This window comes from Dermacentor variabilis, chromosome 2 (assembly GCF_050947875.1).
Source record: "Dermacentor variabilis isolate Ectoservices chromosome 2, ASM5094787v1, whole genome shotgun sequence".
Taxonomy (NCBI): Eukaryota; Metazoa; Arthropoda; class Arachnida; order Ixodida; family Ixodidae; genus Dermacentor; species Dermacentor variabilis.
In genome coordinates, this window is record NC_134569.1 from 188,086,928 (window position 1) to 188,108,175 (window position 21,248).

At 46.9% G+C, this 21,248-nt stretch overlaps 1 protein-coding gene across 2 annotated transcripts; it reads right to left on the minus strand.

Annotated features, from left to right (window-relative positions):
• Positions 1–1,789: 1,789 nt before the first annotated feature.
• On the minus strand, positions 1,790–20,329 carry LOC142573003 (uncharacterized). 2 transcript variants are annotated; one of them, XM_075682489.1, is made up of 3 exons: positions 19,921–20,329; positions 15,428–15,570; positions 1,790–1,960 (listed from the first exon to the last, which is right to left on the minus strand). In XM_075682489.1, exons 1-3 carry the CDS (start codon positions 19,987–19,989, stop codon positions 1,807–1,809), a joined length of 366 nt encoding a protein of 121 aa, XP_075538604.1. In that variant the 5' UTR covers positions 19,990–20,329; the 3' UTR covers positions 1,790–1,806. The 2 variants fall into 2 exon arrangements, with proteins under 2 accessions (XP_075538604.1, XP_075538605.1); XM_075682490.1 differs by lacking the exon at positions 1,790–1,960 and adding an exon at positions 11,039–11,453.
• Between the last annotated feature and the right edge of the window lie 919 nt (positions 20,330–21,248).

Below are 21,248 nucleotides of genomic sequence, written 5' to 3' on the forward strand. Positions count from 1 at the left end.
TTGTGAGCTCCACATACCGCACATGATTGCAAAATTTGGCTAAGATGTTCACAGCAGATGATTTCACAAAGCCTAAGGTGTGGTTCAGCACACATCTAAAGAAACCCTAAAAAGAATTTGACAATCATGTAAAAAAGTACTGAGTTGGTAGGGTAGGTCGTCCTGATCATTTCAAGGCATATTTAATTGCTATGCACAAAGCATGTAATTGATTATAAAGCTTTAAAATGTGCACCGATACATATCAGCAATGCCGCACCCCTGAGTGTTCAGCCGACCCTTCCCAGGCTATGTAGCTTGGGTGAGCAGTGTCACTCGGGTGAGCGATTCGATTGGCAGCCCAAACAAGGTCATCGACAATGCCAAAACCATGTCGCTTCATTAGGCTTACTTTTAATACCATACATATGCATAGTTATTTGTGTAACCTTAAAAATAAATATACACAAATGCAATCAACGTGGACATTTCTTTTCAAACCAATGGCCCACTTCTGGCTGAGAATGCCGATCGTCTGCTACAGCTGTGGCAGCTGTAGCCGATGGCAGCTGATGGAAGCGGAGGGGATTCCCAATGAAAATAGGTGTAGCAATGTCCCCTTTGGCGGCAGCAACACGAATGCTACCAGCACTGTGCTAGGCTCATATTGCGCTGCCAACTGCAGTGACTGCACGCTGTAGAAGACACAAGCACCGCACAGTAATGTCAACACCAACCTCCTTGGTCAACTCAGCATTCACCCTGGGTTTTGAAAACAAAGCCGCTTTTAGCTGTAACCGTAGGTTCTGCATTTGTCAGAGAGACTATTCTTGTGTATAATTTGCCTTTAATGGTAGCAGAACAATCTCTTAACAAGCTGAGATCCTGAAAGAAAAGTGCTGCGATGGCATCTGAACGTGATTTACAACATGACAAAACATCCATCAGAGAGTCACCATCTGGAGGTACAGAGAGAGAGAGAGAAGGGAATAAGGAAAGGCAGGGTGGTTAACCAGACTGAGTCCAGTTTGCTACCCTACACGTGGGGAGGGGTATGGGGAGTGAAAGAGAGAAAGAGGGTGTGTGTGTGTGAGAGAGAGAGTGAGAGAGATAACTTAGGTGCAGGATGTCTATAGCCAGGCACTCAAGTCTGTTGGTAGTGAAAAAGCGCTCGAACTGCTTTCTGGGCTAATGAACTGTGAGGCCAGGCTCCCGAGATTTTCGCTTCCGTAAATGGCATTTGGAGGTAGACTTTAGTGTAGTGGTACTGTCTCTGTCTTTTACTCGGACAGTGTGGGTTCGATTACGGCTGCTGATCTACTGTTCTTTTGGTGCCTCCCTTTCTTTCTGTTTAATTCTACAGAAAAGGAAACATTATGAATAACCCATTTCATCCCCATTCACAAGTGAGCAGCAGCTGTAGCCTAGCTATGGCAGTGCTTGTTTTTACCGCTGACAGATACAAGCAAATCTTGCAAGCATAACATAGAGAGAATTGTAGGCATATGTGTTGGGTATTTACATGTTATCAGGCTACTATCAAACCAAAAGAATACCAGAAACTGCGACAAGCGCCCACAGTGGCACCTGGCGCTTTTCAATTCATGTAGTGCAAGCCAGCAAACATGGCACTTTGCGCTACCGTCTCTCCATTCGCCGTGGGAAGTTTGTCTTTAAAGTATGCTCTATGTAGCTTAGGCTTAATGAGAAAACCTTTCTTTGAAAGATATGCGGGAACAAACTTTGTTCAAATAAACCAGAAGTAGACAACAATTGTGCCACCACAGGAAGGAGGCAAGACATGGCAATGGCCACCCGGAGTAAAGGTTATGAGGACACAGAGGATTGAGATGACAGAACTAATTTATAACCACTCGTACCTGTTTTATTATAGGGCACTGACACGAACTTCTTGTGAGAAAGATTTCCTTGAGAGATACTCTCTGTGTCTAGGTGAATGTCAAAAGCCATTTCAGGGACCCTATAAAGCAAGCAGAAGTTCTTTACTGTACTACAATGGCAGCTGTCACATTTCAAACAAAAGTGCAAGAGTGCTTTTTCTTCCATTTATTTTGAATGCTCCCAGTGTTGCAATAATTGTCACCATCTGCTGCGCACGTTTTTCTACAAAAACACAGTCCAGCACAAAATGGTCGTCTTGGACCATGGATGCATTCATAAGACGCATCTGCTGCCTGTATTCTTATCAGCTGCAGGACCTCATGTGACGATGGTGATTTGTGCTTTAACATAGCTTCAGACGACAGAAAGTCGAGCAAGTTGGGTTATGATTCATGATTTTAAATGCAGACGCTTAGTACAGTGACACAAGGGAGACATCAAAAACAACACAAATGCTCATTATCAACTGAAATGTTGTAATGTAGCAGCAAATCAAAAATTACAGTTCTATCCATGCATGATACATTGAAGGAAACACCCACCTGGCATTTATGGATACAAGAATGTATTCCATCGCGAGTAAACACGGATATCTCAAGTGAGAGACGAAGATGTCCATAACCTATCCCTAACTACTTCATTATGTGCTCGTGTTTTATGCAGCTGCTGTTAACATTGAATATGTGCAAAAATCCTCAGACAGTGGGACATACTTTTTGCTCGTCCCCGTTATGACTGTGAACAGCAGGCATGGACCTCTTGATCAGCACCATTTGACAACAGGCACTTGAGTGAAATCCTAGTGAAAACACTTCGTCCATAGGACATCCAAATTATGTGCCAATGTCTGTGCACTATTTCAGAGACAAATATGACATTCACCGAACGTCTATTTTTGAATATTTCCCCACGGACGTCACAAGGGTACTACTGCACATGCAATTTTTTCGGCTTACACATGAATAGTTGTCCTCCAAAAAGCTTTGTCTGAGTTTCTTCGTAAGAGAATTACACTTCCTTGTAAACTGTAATTAAAATCCGAAGCCATCATGTCTGCGGCTCACGTGTACGTAGTACTTTGCTGATCGTCTGCCGCAATTTACTTTGAAAACTTCAGTTCAATAAGCCACATGCTTGGCAGAAGCCAGAGAATGAGAAGTATATGTAGACCCTTTTCACAGAGCAGTTCGCTCTAAAAGAACAAGATGTCACTTTTGGCGGTGCAGTGCACATTGCCTCAAGTGAAAGCGCGTGAATGCGAAACCATTACTGACTCTGCCCTGCTACTGTTCGATCAGCTGTAGGAAATACAACTGGGTGATCACCAACGCACTGTGCTCCACTCATGCTGAGAGATGTGGAATGGTAAAGGGTAGAAGTGTGCAGTAGTTGGCTGCAAAAATAGCAACTGGCATATTAAGGAATGGAATGAACCTGCGAGGGCAACTTCACAGACTGCTGCTAGACAAGGGGACTGCCTGTGTCACCCTTCACAATGCACAGCTTTCCTCGAGGATATAAAATTTCACTAATTTGCCAGCATTATATCACTGACATCCACAGAAAGGACTTCAAACCTGGAACATCAGCAAGAGCAAGTGCCGCTCATTACACAGTGACAAAGGGAGTAGCCAGTTCCTTGCATAATAGGAGAGAGAGAAACTTATTTACAGAAAGCACAGAGGTCGGCCTGAGCTATAACTTGCTCTGGCCTGCTACTCTACACTGGGGAAAAGGGACGAGGAGGGAAAGGGCTGATGAATGATGATGATGATATAAGGAAGCGATGACTATATACAGATTCACAGAGTTGTAGCATCTCTGAAGCCGTGCGTCCAGCCCAGTGGCTTGGAGAAAAGCTATAGCAGCACTTGTTATCAGGGCTGCAGTGTTTGCATTACGCCAAGGACCTAAAATAAACTCGTCTGATAGGCCTCTTATGTATCTTTGCAATGGAAGAGACCAGTTGCTGTTGTTCTTGCGCGTACGCGAGACACACGCAAAATATATGATCAAGTGTTGCTGGCACCTCACAGTATTCACAGTTTGGGCTAGTATCACTGCCACCTATCATATGTCTATAACGGTTGGTGAATGCTACACCAAGGCGAATCCGGTGCACCATGCTCGTTTGGCTTCTTTTGAGCTTGTGAGGCATACGAAATTTGATTTCTGGGTCCCATTCGTGTAATCGCTTGTGTCGTCGATCTGGGTGGTGTTACGTTTCGCCTACGACGCGCGGTTTAGCCGGCGCGGCTGCAACGGACGCCGGGGCTTCGTTCAAAGCGGCAGACATTTTGGCCCGTTCGGCACCGCCGCTACGCCTCCCCGCCAAGCGCGTCCAGGCCTGTTCTAATGCCACGTGTCTTCATGTGCGTGTGTGTGTGTATGTGCATGTTGGTGCCCACGCTTGTCGAAGCGCGGCAGCCGGGGAGAGGAGCTCCCCCAACTGTGAAGCGAGGGGGTCTGACCGGCGCCGACACGACGTATGCGCCACCTTCTCTTCCCATTGTGCCCGAACGGCGCCGGCACGACGGCTACGCCACCTTCTCATCCCATTGTGCCCGAGCGGCACAGTCACGTGCTCGTCTATAGAGGGGTTCCTTCTTGCCCTCAACTGCGAGAGTATAAAAGCAGCTGCCCCCGGACGCCAAGGGGGGCTCCGATTTCTTCAGTTGAGTAACGTACACTCCCGTCTCTCTACTTCGGTCAACCTGACCGCCAACTCTTTGCGATGTTAGAATAAACAAGTTGTTTTGTTGTTACCAGTCGACTCATGCTTTGCCGGGACCTTCGGATGCTTCCAGTTGTACCCCAGGCCACCAGGCCAACGCTACCCTTGGGGCTTGCGACCCAGGTGCAACAACGGGCGTCAGCGCCGAGTTCCCAACAACTCGTGCCAGCGGTGCGATTCCAACAACTGTCTGCCAGCGGTGACATCGCGACAACGGAGGCCAGCAGCGAAGATATGCGATTGACTGTATGCTGAGCAGCTCATCGACGATCCGGGAGCAGTGCAACGAGCCCTGTGTGATGACTGGTTGCCTGCAGCGGAACGACTGCGCTGAATTCTTGGCTGCGAGGTTTGGTGAGTGCGGGACTTTCTTCTTCTGAGTTTTGCCAGGCTTTTGTTAGTGTCAGAAACAGAGCTGGTAATTGTGGTTGTCGTTGCTGCCGGGTTAGATTGCGGCAAGACAATAGTCGGCAGTAGAGAAAGCAGCATTCAGAGCAGCCATGGATTTGAAGTCGTTGCGCAAACCGAAATTGCTGGAGCTTGCAAGAGAGTTGGGTCTGGATGTCTCAGACAAACTCAGAAAACCAGAACTGCTAAAGGCTATTCTTGAGTTAGAGGCTGACGATGACGAGCTGTCGGAATGCCTTGAGACTATTGAGGAGAGGTCAAAAAGACAGGAGCGCGAACTTAAAGAGCAAAAAGAGAAACAGGAGCGCGAACTTAAAGAACAAAAAGAGCGAGAGCAACAAGAGAAAAAAGAAGAGCGCGACCGTCAACACGCTTTGGAAATGAAGCGTCTTGAGGTAGAGATGGAACGCGCTCGTAATGGAAGTCAGGCACACGGTGCAGGAGAACGAGTATTGTTCAAAATGACTGACCTGATGCGGCCGTTTAAGCTTGGAGAGGACATTGGTTTGTTCCTGGTTAACTTTGAGCGAACGTGCGAGAAGCAGGGGTTCTCTCGGGAAACGTGGCCACAGCGCTTGCTCACTTTGTTACCCGGCGAGGCGGCCGACGTAGTCGCTCGCTTGAATAGGGAGGAGGCAGAGGATTTCGACAAAGTGAAATCGAGTCTGCTAAAGAAGTACAGGCTGTCAGCGGAGGCGTTCCGTCAGAAGTTTCGGGAAAATGAGAAAGGCAAAAGTGAGTCATATACAGAGTTTGCGTACAGGCTTATGTCAAACATGCGGGAATGGCTCAAAGAAGAGAAAGCGTTTGGTGACCACGATAAAGTTCTGCAGTGCTTCGGGCTGGAACAGTTTTATAGTCGGTTACCTGAGAACGTGCGGTACTGGGTCTTGGATAGGCCAGACGTTAGTACAGTGGCTAAAGCCGTCGAGCTAGCCGAGGAGTTTGTGACGCGTCGGGCTCGCGGAGCTAAGGACGGTCAAAAGGGTGAGTTTGGCTCGAAGTTTGAGAGGCCAAAGTTCACACCCATGAGAGCCAAGGGGAACACACGTAGTGCGGATGCGAGTGAAAGCAGTGCGACCGAACCTAAGGAGACGGCGGCAGCCGAAGCCGAACGCAGAAAGCGGTTCGAGACGAGGCAAGCGCGCGTTTGTTATACGTGCCAGAAGCCGGGTCACTTTTCGGCGCAGTGTCCGGAAACAACACCAAAAGTTGTGTTTTTGTCAATATGCAGCACTGACGAGAACATGAAGCTTCTCGAGCCTTACATGCGAGACCTCCTCGTGAACGGGAAAGAGTGCCGAGTGCTTCGCGATTCCGCAGCTACAATGGATGTAGTTCACCCCTCTTACGTAGAACCCCATATGTTCACGGGCGAGTGCGCATGGATCAAGCAAGCCGTGGAAGCTCATAGCGTGTGTCTGCCGGTAGCAAAAGTGCTTATTGAAGGACCTTTCGGAGCGCTTGAGACGGAGGCGGCAGTGTCATCTATGCTGCCCCCCCAGTACCCGTACCTATTTTCCAACAGGTCCGATCACCTCCTGCGCGAGAAGGGGCTTTTGTTTGGTGAGGCTAGCGTTCAGGCCTTAACCAGATCGAAGGTTCGGGAGCTCGCTGCAAAGGCGGTAATTGCGGGGCCGACGTTGTCCAACAATGAAAAAGGGTCAGAGGCGCAGCAAGCTGATATTCAGAGCACGCCTGAACTGAATAAAATTGAGTCTGTAACGTTGAAGGCGCCAGATACTGGAGAGGAAATGCCCGACACGGGAAAGTTAGAAGAGCTATCTACAGATTTACTCATCGCGCCTACGTCAGACGGACTTAATAGGTTGCTAAAAGTCAGCCGGTCGGCTTTGATAGCCGAGCAAAAGAAGGATGGCAGCCTAGAAAACATACGCTGAATTGTCAAGGAAGGTATCGCCAAGAAAAATGCTCGCTTTGTGGAAAGAGGTGGGGTCCTGTAATGGAAGTATCGAGACCGCAGGGGAGTGGAGTTCGATCAGCTGATCGTTCCTCAATGCTATCGTCAGGATCTGTTGCGCTTGTCGCATGGGGGTTCGTGGTCCGGACACCTAGGAGTTAAGAAAACTAAGGACCGTCTCTTGCAAGAGTACTATTGGCCAGGGTGTTTTCGGGACGCAGACCATTTCGTGAGGACATGTGACACCTGTCAGCGGGTGGGCAAACCAGGGGACAAATCAAGGGCGCCGTTGAGATTGGTACCTATCATTACGAAGCCTTTTAGACGGCTCGTTATTGATACAGTGGGACCTCTGCCGGTAACAGCCACGGGGTACAGACACATTTTGACTGTGATCTGCCCAGCGACAAAGTTCCCTGAAGCAGTGCCGCTTAAAGAACTCAGCTCAGTTGAGATAGTCAATGCACTACTGTCCATATTTGCGCGAGTTGGTTTTCCTGCGGAAATCCAATCAGATCAGGGCACAGTGTTTACTAGCGCTTTGACGACAACTTTTCTCGAAAGGTGTGGGGTAAAGCTGTTACACAGCTCAGTGTACCACCCACAGTCGAATTCCGTTGAGAAGCTCCACTCCGTCATGAAGCGCGTGTTGAGAGCATTGTGTTTTGAACATCAAACTGACTGGGAGCTGTGTCTGCCTGGGGTGATGTTTGCATTACGGACCGCGCCGCATGCGGCTACGGGGTTTTCGCCAGCTGAGCTGGTGTACGGTCGCTCGCTGCGATCTCCGCTTCGCATGCTTCGAGAATCGTGGGAAGGCAGGGGCGACGACCCAGTCGTGGTGGAGTACGTGCTTAAGCTCCTCGAACGCTTAAGAAGGGCACAGGAGTTGTCAGGTGAAGCAATGGCAAAGGCCCAGCAGAGGGCCAAGGTTTATTATGATCGGACCGCCAGGGCCCGTTGTTTTGAGGTGGGCGATGAGGTCATGATATTGCGCACATCGCTAAACAACAAACTAGACGTGCAGTGGGAGGGCCCAGCACGGATTGTTCAAAAACTGTCAGACGTCAACTACGTGGTGAGTCTGCCAGGAAAGCGGAAAGCACAGCAAGTTTACCACTGTAATCTGCTCAAACCTTATAGACAAAGGGAAGCAGTAGTGTGAATGATGGTAAACGTTCCCGAAGAGCTTCCGGTCGAGCTTCCGGGACTAGGCTCAGTGACGAACAAGGAAGACACCGATCAAGTCATTAGTGACTTAATCAGTAAAGCATCGCTGTCGCCTGAGCAGAAAACCGAACTACACCAGCTCTTACAAGAGTTTCAAGGTCTGTTCTCTGAGAGGCCTGGTAGGACTTCTGTACTTACTCATGATATAGAACTTACCTCCCCAGAGCCAGTACGATCCAAGGCGTATCGGGTGTCACCCCGCCAGAGCGATATTATGGAGGCTGAGGTAAAGAAAATGCTACAGCTCGGTGTTATTGAGGCAGGTGAGAGTGATTATACCTCCCCTTTGATTTTAGTTGAGGTACCGGGCAAGGAACCTCGTCCTTGCGTCGACTACCGCAGGATTAATTCCATCACTAAGGATCAAATTTATCCGATCCCTAACATCGAGGAGCGCCTTGAGAAAGTTAGTAGCGCTCAGTTTATTTCCACCCTAGATCTTGTCAGGGGTTATTGGCAGGTTCCACTTACAGAAGAGGCTAGTAGGTATGCGGCGTTCATTTCACCAATGGGAACATTCCGTCCTAAAGTGTTGAGTTTTGGTTTGAAGAATGCGCCATACTGTTTTTCAAGCCTCATGGATAAAGTGTTGCGGGGACAGCAAGAATTCGCTTTACCGTATTTAGACGACGTAGCGATATTCTCCGCATCCTGGTCTGAGCATATGGCACACTTGCGGGCAGTGCTAACCCGCCTGCGCGAAGCGGGCTTGACAGTCAAGGCTCCCAAGTGCCAGTTAGCACAGGCCGAGGTTGTCTACCTCGGTCACGTGATTGGTCAGGGTCGTCGCCGCCCCTCTGAAATAAAGGTGGCCGCTGTGCGAGACTTCCCGCAACCGCGCACGAAGACCGATATTCGGTCGTTCTTAGGTGTCGCCGGCTACTATCAGAGGTACATCCCCAGGTACTCTGATATCGCGGCTCCCCTGACGGATGCCCTAAGAAAAACAGAGCCCCAAACAGTCGTATGGGACGAGACAAAGGAAAGAGCTTTTAGCGCCCTAAAGAGTGCCCTAACAAGCCAGCCGGTGCTACGATCGCCAGACTATACAAAAGGGTTCGTTGTTCAGTGCGATGCTAGTGAGCGAGGCATGGGCATTGTACTGTGCCAACGGGAAAATGGAGAAGTAGAACACCCCGTCCTGTATGCTAGTCGTAAGCTGACCAGTCGTGAGCAGGCATATAGCGCCACCGAGAAAGAGTGTGCGTGTCTCGTGTGGGCCGTTCAGAAATTGTCATGCTATCTAGCCGGCTCGAGGTTTATCATTGAGACGGATCACTGCCCTCTCCAATGGCTGCAGACCATCTCTCCCAAAAATGGCCGCCTCCTGCGCTGGAGCCTCGCTTTGCAACAATATTCCTTTGAGGTGCGTTACAAAAAGGGGAGTCTCAACGGTAACGCCGATGGCTTAAGTCGAAGCCCCTAACGTAGGAATCAGCCTCAAAATTGTTTGTTACTGATGTTTTTCTTCCTGAGGCAGGATTTTTAACATATTGCTTTTGTTTAGTGTTTCAAAGTGATGACATGCTTTCTAGTGCAATTTTCCAATTTGTGGACGCGTTCTGAGTGCTGCTAGACTACTGTAAGGAACTAGGCAGTGGTATAGAAGGGGAAAGAGCCTGGCAGGGCTTAGTGAGGGCTGTGCCGTGCTTGCTGACTAAGCGGTTGAGTTTCAGCGTAGTTCTAACGCTTGCCGGGAACGAGAACAAAAATGTGAACTCTCCCGAAGTCACTTTGCAGTGTCCCGTGCGAACCTGAACGAGAGAACGAGGCCTTCTCTGTGCGCTGCGCTCAAGAAACGTCGAGGGACGCCAGACTTCGGTTATGAGCATCATCGAGCGACATCCCTCCGGACAGCGGATGCAGTCCCCTGACCATCGGGATCTCCTTCCCCCGGCGGGGCGGTCTGTTACGTTTCGCCTACGACGCGCGGTTTAGCCGGCGCGGCTGCAACGGACGCCGGGGCTTCGTTCAAAGCGGCAGACATTTTGGCCCGTTCGGCGCCGCCGCTACGCCTCCCCGCCAAGCGCGTCCAGGCCTGTTCTAATGCCACGTGTCTTCATGTGCGTGTGTGTGTGTATGTGCATGTTGGTGCCCACGCTTGTCGAAGCGCGGCAGCCGGGGAGAGGAGCTCCCCCAACTGTGAAGCGAGGGGGTCTGACCGGCGCCGACATGACGTATGCGCCACCTTCTCTTCCCATTGTGCCCGAACGGCGCCGGCACGACGGCTACGCCACCTTCTCATCCCATTGTGCCCGAGCGGCACAGTCACGTGCTCGTCTATAGAGGGGTTCCTTCTTGCCCTCAACTGCGAGAGTATAAAAGCAGCTGCCCCCGGACGCCAAGGGGGGCTCCGATTTCTTCTGTTGAGTAACGTGCACTCCCGTCTCTCTACTTCGGTCAACCTGACCGCCAACTCTTTGCGATGTTAGAATAAACAAGTTGTTTTGTTGTTACCAGTCGACTCATGCTTTGCCGGGACCTTCGGATGCTTCCAGTTGTACCCCAGGCCGCCAGGCCAACGCTACCCTTGGGGCTTGCGACCCAGGTGCAACAACGGGCGTCAGCGCCGAGTTCCCAACAACTCGTGCCAGCGGTGCGATTCCAACAGTGGGTCCAGTGTTCCAATGTACGGAACGAACAGGCAGACGCTGAAGCAAGAACTGCTTTAGATAATGCTTCTGAAGTACGCATTCCATTCTCACGAACAGACACAAATGCCCTACTTCGTCGCGTAATATGCAACCTTGCATAGTAAGTTTCACGCATGTTATCTACACACATCCACCCCAACTGACACTAAAACTTAGGCCCACTCAACAATATACAGAACTACAAACTACATAATATTGACTTTCCAAGCTGTTTTGCACGGCAAGAACAAATCTTAAGCAGATGAGCAGACCCGCAAGCAATTTGGCAGAAAATAAACAATAAGATAGTGACCACACCAACGAACATTACCGAGCCAGAAACATGACAAGTCACTGCTCGAAGGTGATTGGCAAATAAAGAACAAAAAGCAGAAGACCCTAATCCTGATTTAATTAAGAAGCAGAAAGCTTGCACAGCTTGGAATACATTTCTAGCCACGCTTCCAGTACAAGCACCTTATACGCTGCTTGCACCATTTGGACAAGCATAATGAGCTCCTAAAATGCTCACATATATTTCCTGTGAAGCTGTGTCCAAAGAGCTTTGTGTCGTCCACCAAGCCACTGTCTACAGTATCCACCTGAACAGAGGTTCATGCAGCCGCCCCAGCGTCATGCAGATCCACTGCAAATGCAGAGGCAAGCAAGGCAAACAATGGAAGGATCAATTGAGGGATCCGCCATGCCGGATCCCTCAATACCACGCATCAGGCTGATGTGGACACCTGCTCATGCCTCACTGTCGGGCAATGACCACGCTCATGCGGCTGCCCGAGAGCTAACCTGCCGGGCACCTGGCAGTGAGGCGAGCAACCCATATCAAGCCTCCCAGAATTTGCCCAACACATAGCGTGATACTCTAGACTTTTACAGACTAGGGCGCTTGCGATATCACCCTCCACCCAAATCCTTCTCCCTCAATGAAGCCGTATCCCTGAGACGGCTTCAAACCAATTCTTATCTGAACCTCCTCCTTCTCAACAAGTTCTCCCCAACCTTATATCCCACCACCTGCCCAGGCTGCGGTGCACCACCGACGACGTTCCACGTCACGATTGAGTGCCAAAAACTACCTAAGGATATCGCTGTTCTACAATCCCCCCAACCAACATATGCGCAGTGGGAGGCGATCCTCCGTCGCTCCAAGCCTCAGGTCTGACTGGCCCTGATACGACGAGCACAAGCAGTAATGACAGCCATTGGGGCCCTGGACTGAGGGCCCCAACCACATAACTCCTTTCTCTTTATAATAAAGTTTCTTCTTCTCTCTCTCTCTCTCTCTCTCTCTCTATCACATGATAAGGTGACCCCAACTTTTTCTTCTATTCTTCTTCCCTCTGAAAGCAGTGGCAGATTAGATAACTGTTAGCTCAGGCAAAACTGCTTTTCATCAAATTTTTCTATTTTTTTGTCATCATCAGCTTATTAGGGCAAAAGCCTTAGATGACTCATGGGTCAAAAAATCTAATGTCCGGCGTTACGGCACCAAAATTCACAGGATTTTGAACCGTCGACCTTTGGTGGGAGTCGAACCCATGACCTGTGGCGTTAATTAAGGCAAAGTTATTTAAGACCCTGAAACTTTTGTGGGATTCAAACCCGTGAGCTTTGGTGTTAAGGTGAACTAAGCCATCAATTTATTGAGGAGAAAGCATGACTCTCAGGTGAAGTAGAAGAAACGTCAGCACGACCTGTGGTGCTACTTAAGGCACAGTTAATTAAGGTGGAGTTAATTAAGGCACTTGTACCCATGACTTTTGGTGGGAGTCCAACCCACTTGTAGATATGGGCGAATTAGCTATATCTCCAAGTTGGATTTGAATTGACATCGTGAAGGTCAAGTTGAACCAACGACCTTTGGTGTTAATTAAGGCACTCCAACCCATGACCTAGCATGGAGATATGGGCAAACTGGCCTCTCCAAGCTGGATTCCAATTGACATGGTGAAGGTCAAGAGGCAAGAAAGAGTTGGTATTAATTAAGGTTGAGTTAATTAAGGTAGGGTAAATTAAGATACAATTAATTAGGGCACTCAAACCACAACCTTTCGTGGGAGGGAAACCCGGAAACCCACAACCTCTGGTGATAATTAGGGTAAATTAATTAAGTCACAGCTGATGAATGTAGAGTTAATTAAGGCATCCGAACCCACAACTTATGGTGGGAGAAAACAAGTAACAGGAAGTAACAACGCATTCTAATGAAAATGTCAATTAATGTAATGAATGTCTCATGAATCTAATAAATAATGAATCTAATAAATGTAAGGCGATGCGTTTGTCCCATGCTGCCAGAAATACCACCCTTCCTACATACAATATTAACAACATATCTGTAGAAAATGTTTCATCATACAAATATCTTGGTATCCACATTACACACAATCTTACATGGAACATTCATATAAATTACATTTACAGTAACACTAATCACGTGCTTGGGTTCTTACGGCATAATTTTTCAGTGGCAACTGCAGCTGTAAAGTTACTTCTGTACAAATCCTTAGTGAGGCCTAAACTTGAATATGCATGCTCCATTTTCAACCCTTCTACTCTAAAGCTAAAAAATACCATGGAATCCATTCAAAACTGAGCTGCTCGTTTTATTCTTTCTAATTATTCTTGTCATGCAAGTGTCTCGTCAATGAAACTAACCCTTGGCTTGCCTAACCTAAAGCTATGTCGTAAATACATTCGCCTATGCCTTCTTCATAAGGTTTATTACACTAACGAAACATTTAAGGATGAACTAATCTCCCCGCCTTCATACATATCGTCACGCATGGATCATCGTTTTAAGGTGGAAGTTCCCACTTGTCGCACGAACGTTTATTTTGATTCCCTTTTACCACGAACGATGGATGACTGGAACCACCTCCCTGCCTCCATCACTGCCATTTCTGATGCCATAAACTTCAAGAATATTGTCCACAAATTTATTTGTAGTAATCACCACTCCTCTCTGTAATGCCTAAGGGCCTTGAGAGTATGATAATAAATAAATAAATAAATAAAGTATGCAGGCTTTCACCTTCATCCTCTTTAGCATATACTCAAGTGACTATCAACTTTTGAACGTCTGTTGCAAGACAAGGGCCCCTTCCAGCAATGTATGATTACACATGCCACGAGTCAGCCGATTCTATTGTATGCCTGCAAATGCTCTTGCCTAACCACAGCACCGTGTTCTCTGCCATCATCAACTGCATATTCATTTCCTCGGTGCCCGTTTGGTTGCTCTAACTGACGACCAGTTATCTGCTCTAAGCATTACATGGCCTGCCAAACTCAATCTCACCCTCTTTATCCCAGCTAGAATATCGCCTACTCCCCCTTTCCCTTCTAATTCATACTACCATATTCCTAGCTCTCAATGTTGCACCTATTAGCCTATCATCGTTTGTTCCATCATTCTTGCGTGGTTCTTACCTTCTTCTAAAGCTTCTCAGTTACCCTCTAAGTTCCTACCTGTCCAATGCCCCAATTGTATACTTTTATTGATAAGAATAATGGTGAGCTGCTAGGCTAATGGTTTTGAAAAATAATAATGATGCTTTCTTAGTGGACAACAATTTTTCACTTTAACAGAACTTACTCCACCTTGCAAGTTTCCTCAGAATTGATTTTCTATACCTAGTGTTCCTACACTTTGAGTTGGCGATTAATTTGACCTCCTGGCTGGCTCAGACCATAGAGCAATTGGCCCAAAAAAGGCACGTGTCGCAGGTTCGATACCCAGACCAGGACGAATTTCTATCGAGGAAGCTTGCACCGATTTCATCTGCCACTTTATGCTAGTATTTACAGGTGCATCACAATTTTCCTCTTTCATTTCAATGACATACACATCGAGAAATGCACCAGCCTGACAGTGAAATAAATAGCAGGTGACTATTGAACCTCCCTCCCCCCCCTGCACTCCATGCCTATGATGAGGATGGGTGAGTATGTGGGCACAAGTTTTCGAACACATGCGAGGTACTAACCAGTGAACACAGACAAACTGTGTTTAGGGACGAGGACTGCGTCAAACATTGATAGACTATCTAAGGCAACTGACTATACATACAAGGTTGTTAGCATCTTAAACTAGAATAATCACTCGCCAGAAAAGTTTTTGTAGAAACTCTGCTCAGGCAAATTTTGGGTACTGTGACAAGGTCACAAGTAACTAACCATTTTCTCGCCATTTCAGTGCTTTGAAAATTTTTCTGGTTGGCTGCACCAAAAGTACCGAAACAAAATGCTACTCAGGTTAATAGTCTATGAACAACCAAAGTTTACAAGTGAACTCTGCATGGTCCATCAAATGGTTACAAGAGAAGAAATTAATACCTCATTAGGGCAATCACAATCACTCACAAATACAGTAATGATGAACACAAGCATTGGGTGACATGGCATCCAGCTGGGGACGCATTCTAGGACAATCAATTCCAGCGATACTATCACTTTCACGGGACGTAGTGCTCCACCACCCAATCAGCTCATCCAGTTTTGCTTAACCAACCAATAAGCGCACACTGAAAGTGATATGTCCGAAAGTTACCGCTCGAGAATATGTCCCCTGGTCATTCTTGGGCTAGGCAGCAGGCACACCTTTTCAAACTGTTGGGCCAAGCTTCTAGGTTGCACCAGCCTGTCACACCATCCCAGCAGGCCTGGTTGCGTTCAAACGGTGAAAGCATCCAGGACGTAGCATCCAGAGCCCCAGTCACTGATGAAGCCAGCAGCATCACGCCCTGGGCATTTTTTTCATTTTTTAGCAGTATTAAACTCAGACAACACTTGGAAGCCAAACTAATCCTGCGAAAACATTCCAGCACTTTCAACAAATCCCATTAGACTGAAGAAGCATACGAAAGGTAAACAAAATCAAAGAATAGACCAAGAAATATGCATTCGCAGAAGGAAAAGCACTGTAACCATGAAACAAGGCAATTTTCTTTGCACCACAGAATGTGGAAGTGTGCAGCATTGATCACGTGTGCAGGTTCTCACAGTGTTGTTTTGTTTCATGTTGCACGTTCAGGTTTAGAAAAAAAGTCACAGGCCTGCGCGGCACATCCAGCACAGTCACAGACTAAGCTGGAGAAGCAGCGCCATAGGAACTCTATTTTCGGCAGCACGCACTAGAGGGCCTTCATGGCAAAGTCCCTTTGCGTCGTTTTCACGAGAATGATCTGAACTGTCCGTCTGGCGTCGACAGCTAGCTGCAGTTGGTGCTGCTCTCTGCACAGCAGTGTGCTGACCACAGCATTGCCTGGTTGCAGCTGTGCATGCAGACCTATGATTCGATTCTTCAGCAGCAGTTCATACTTTACAAAGGAGGCGCCGTGATGTGTACCGTTGAGTAGACACAGGTATCAAGACTATGTGGTGCACATGTCACCTCCCTTGACCTGTCGCAGGATAAGATACTGTTGATGAAGATGATTTATGGGCATCTTTTCTGTAATGGGGTGGTGACAAATATTCACTTAGCCTGCTTGAGTTAACCAGGTCCAGCTACATGCAGCATACAACTCCTACATGTCGGGACACCTAACGGAATACAATGCAACTGCAATGCCAAGTTTGCACGTATCGAAGCTATGCAGTGCGCATGTCACATCGAGTGACAAGTGGAACATTTGATGCTGATTATGATGGTGATTTGTTGGCATCCCTTTTGAAACAGCGCGGCGACAAACGGTGACCTAACTTGCTTGCTTTAATCAGGTGTGCTTTACACATTTTCATTCTAGCATTTATGTATACATCTCCTTAATATTCATTTTCTTCCTCAACACAATCCATCAATTTCATGGCCAATCCCCCATAGTGGGCAAGAGCCACATACCTGATAGGAAAGACAAGCTGCCTCCTAACGCTACCTATGCAACTGCTACATGGCATGCCACCTGCTGTAATAATGTGCAACTGCAATGCAAAGTGCACACATATCACATGACCCCATGGTGGGTAAGAGCCTGGTGACAGCTGCGATGGACACCGGCTGTGGTGGCAGGTGTGCGGGTGGTGGCAGCGGACAACATCACCAACCGAAACGGCTAGTGGAATAAGCCCATAACAGCATATAGTGTAAAAAACTTAAGTTGTCTCACAGCACCCATAGTGTCTGGACTCTGGCTCTTCACAGCTCACACGCAAAAAAAAACCCTACCAATGTTCACACAGAGAATAGAACTGCTGCAGCCAATCCTGAAGAAAATAACATATATCCCCTGGGCAGACAAATTTCTGGCAAAGATACTAATTTTTAAGGCTTAAATTCGTGTATCATTACCGGGGCTAGCAAGTATGCGAGTAAATTAGGACAAAAAACTCACTTTCCAATAAAAGAATGATAATGCTATTCATTCCACTTTTCAAAGGACCAGCAGTTGAGATGACAATGGTTGTTGAACTCTCATGACTAAAATGACACAAAGACTGCGGCTAAAAGAAACTGTGCATGTGTGCTATGCACCCAATTTTTGCTAAACAAGGAGCGCTCCGACAGTACGACAACCTGTAGTGTATAGAGCCATATCACTAGAACAGCTTTGCATGATTAAATTGTGGTAGTTGAATGTCATGCATGGATCATTGCCCTTTTGCATAAGAAATTGGCAAGGATTCATGCGTAAGTATCTCTCAATCAATCTGTCCAATAGAGTTTGTATTTCAATATCAGAAATGATAAACACCTTTTCTACACCCAGTATACTTTTGGTTTTCCTGATCATCAGACTTATGCATGCGCTGTATTGCTCTGTGGGCTCTTCTGATGAACAAACCTCACTTCTCATTACATCCTTTGCCCTGCTTGCTTCTACAACTTCCTGTTTTCAGGTGTGTTCAAATACTAAAATATTTTAATGAAGTCTAATTAGAATACTGAAAAGTACTTTACTATTTCAAATATTGAATCAGACACTGCATAAATTTTGTATTGTCAATAGAGACATAATGAAGAACACAAGAAAACGTTTTATTGTCAAATAAAGACAATGAACAGGGAGGGAAGAAAAGCCACCAATTTAAGTTCTTTGTTTGTATGTGGAGGTAAGTCAACATAGCTGAATTCCTTGTCTCATGAATGGGATGAAGTTTAAACATAATACTGTGATTTTTGTGACAAGCTAAATGAAAAAAAAAATAGAATACAGCAACTATGCATGACCCAGAGAACCTTTAAAACTTCATTAATATGTATCATAAATGGTGGTTGAAAATGCTACACAACTAAGCTGCTTAGTGGTTCAAACATTTGGTGCAGCAAAACTGGGATTGGCCCTGTTTTGATACCAGGATCAGCTCAGTTTACTCGGCAGGTAAGCCATCCACACAAAGAAGGAAGATGAGGCACAGACAGCTTCACTTGAAAAGCTGCGAGGCAGCCTAAAATAAAGGCTGTTTTTGTTTGGCCAGCGCAAGTTTGACTTGTTTGCTTAGAAACTACCGCTACTGTGCGGCAATGGTGTGTCCGGCAGCAGCAGGTGCACTGGTTGAATTGTTTCTGATGTCTGTTCTTATGTCCTGCAGAGTTTGCATATTAATATGTATATAACAGTACCCTATTGTATTTTTCTCTAGGTGTGTAAGAGCGTTGTTGACCTGTCAGTGTCAGTGGTGTCTGGAAACGTTTTTTTATGCATGTATGTACAGATTAATCTGGTTTCCACTTTTCTGTACTCCACCCTACAATAATGCCCATTCGGGCGCTGTAGGTATTGTAAATAAATTTTTAAAAATTCACACAGTTTTCTGTCACTGTTAGGCCAGCGCTTGATTTAAGATGCTGCCCGCAGCAATTTTGGAACATGCCGTGGCAGATGCTACAGCCAAACTCCAGACTCAACTTGTGGAAAAGGCCACCTAACCGGGCACGCCAGCACAAAGCCAGCAGGCAGCAGAGAATTCGGAAACATAGGAACAGGACTCAACCACCTGTGAAAGACCAGGCTACTGAGGTATATGCAGAAATGGTAGCAAACCACAGACTAGACAGGGGCATGCTTAAGAGTTGGCACAGCAGATCAAACACAGTTGATTGGCACCACTGGGCTGCTGAAAACGAGGCGCGCTGAAGTCATACAGCTGCAGATGAAGCCCATGACTGGACACCCAGAGCAGAGCCGACTGGCCAATCGAATAGCCAAGCTTCTTTGCCTGGTTCTCTAGCACCAGATCTGCCAAAACTGCTAAGTGCAATGCTAGAGTTACCATACAGACTCACATAGTAGGTGCACATTCATTTATCTTACTTTCCATGATACTGTGTAAAAAGCATGAGTGCAGCTACTACACAAACAAAAAGTTAAAAGATTACTTTCGAAACCTTCACCTATTTGCCTACACGAATTGGAAGTCAAGGAGGGATGCGCCTGCACGCAAACATCAGTCTCGACAACAGGGGTGCGCCACCAGAAGGTGCGGAGGGCCCTTTTGCCCAATGCCCAGGCGCCCCGCAGTATTTTGTGATCGAATGTACCTGTGATCACACGCATAAATTTCCAGGTCAGGGTGCCATGAAAGTGCTAGCTTGGAGTGTCTCCTTCCCAAACGCACCGATACCTGCTTTTTAAATGCTGCAATGGTTAAATGGGCCCTTAAGCATAACTTATGAGAAGTGAGTGAGCATGTCCTGGTGATTTCTTTCCCACAAAAAAGCTTTTGAATGCGCCTTTTATGAACAGAGTGACCAGCCATCAAATGCTGACAATGCCACTCTTGGAATTCTGCTTCATCATTCTTGCTGCACTCAAAATTTTGCACCAGTGCCTATGCAATATGATCCATGCCATGCTTCAGCCATCATTACATTGAATTGGAAGTCCTCTATCTCCTTCAAACTTCACATGCAAAGTTAATTTTAAGCACAACACAAAATAAAATCTTGTATATCAGATCTATGAGACAACGCATGCTGCCCTACTCTGAAGATTATTGACCCAGTAACGCATCCTTCATCACCCAATTTTTTCTGTCCTGTTCAAGTCTGGCAGGATGTACATGCAATGACACATGCTGCCAATGTGAGACTATGGCTCGAAAAAAGTGTCTAGCAGGCAATCGAACCATGTGGCCAGAGCAGAATGTCTTACCATATGTGCTAATGCAACGTCCAGTCCCTTGGTAAAACAACTGATGAAGGTGAGATTTTCTGTCATCATGACCTCAGGGTTGTCTGAAGTGGCCCAACAGGATACCACCCAATCTCACAGGCCCCGGTATTGGAACAGTGGTATCATAACCCACCACCAGATAGGGCTACTGCCTTGTCAGTGATGAGGTATCCTTGGTTTTGCTTCTACAAGAGCCACCGCTCAGTTACGACCTCAAGAGAAATACACCAAGTAGCCGACATATCTGCTCTTGTCTGCAAGCAAGAAAAAATATAATCAGACTTCAGTGATCCCTGCACCTCTGGAACTTATATACTGGAACTGTAGCGGGCTATTCACAATGTGCCCTTGTAATCTACACTGTCGCCTGCTACGACCTCTAGAATAATTGACTCGCCATCCCGCCCCTGCAAAAGTGGATGTCCAGCAAAGCTGTTGAAAACCAGCACTACAACTGCTGAGGGAGGTAGGCCATGCTTTGTTGCTTTAGAGTAATGGTAGCAATAGTAATTTATAGTAATTGTAGTAGTGGGAGTAGTGCTGGTTTTGGCAGGATGCCACCGCTGGACGCATTGCAGTTTCTTTTCCCTTAGCCGCTCCTCATATTCACGCTGCTGAAAACGATGCCTGAAAATTAACTAAACCCCATGCAAAATGGGACCACAATGAGGAATTTGAGTGGAGATTGGTGAGCAGTTTAGCAAGACGAAATTTGCATACCTGGTTCTTCCATTCATACAACACTCAGTAGCTCCTAACTGCACATTACCAAAAGGACATGAGTTCATATTTAAGGGACAGTGGATGGAGTAGAGTTTTGTTCTTCTGAACACCATGGCAGGGGGAAAAGCTGAGGAGGTGGTCAGACAATGATGACGACAGCTATTGTCATTAACGTAATAGCAACAGCCAAGGAACTCTCAATGTTCTCATTATTCTCTCAATGCCCTGCACAACCACTAGCTTAAACAGCAGTGCTCCTAGGAGCAAAATAAAGTTGTGGCCTTCCCCGCAGTGTACGAAACTAACAGTGAAAGCTATTGCTCTGCTCCTCACAGTAAAAATGACATCTTGCGCAGACTAGCTTTCAGCCGCGGAGGTGTCTGAAACAAGCCAGCAGTTTGGCCGGAAGAATAATTAGTGCCTGGCACTCCCACTTATGCAGCACTGAATACTTATTGAACAAATTACCTATAGTGCGCAGTGTAGGAGGCTGTCATATCGAGATGTCATTGCCGAGACCCAGGATCAACCCCGAGGAAGAAGGAATTATTTAAAGCCTGTTGCTGATTTCGGCTATGTTGAAC

What these genes read in the sequence shown, in the direction of transcription:
- LOC142573003 (XM_075682489.1), bottom strand. Translation starts at nt 19,989, where the DNA reads ATGATGACAGAAAATCTCACCTTCATCAGTTGTTTTACCAAGGGACTG. An exon ending in ACGTTGCATTAGCACATATG is followed by an intron (nt 15,571 to 19,920) that starts GTAAGACATTCT and finishes AAAAATGCCCAG; the next exon opens with GGCGTGATGCTGCTGGCTTC. An exon ending in TGGCCCAACAGTTTGAAAAG is followed by an intron (nt 1,961 to 15,427) that starts GTGTGCCTGCTG and finishes CTTGCTTTATAG; the next exon opens with GGTCCCTGAAATGGCTTTTG.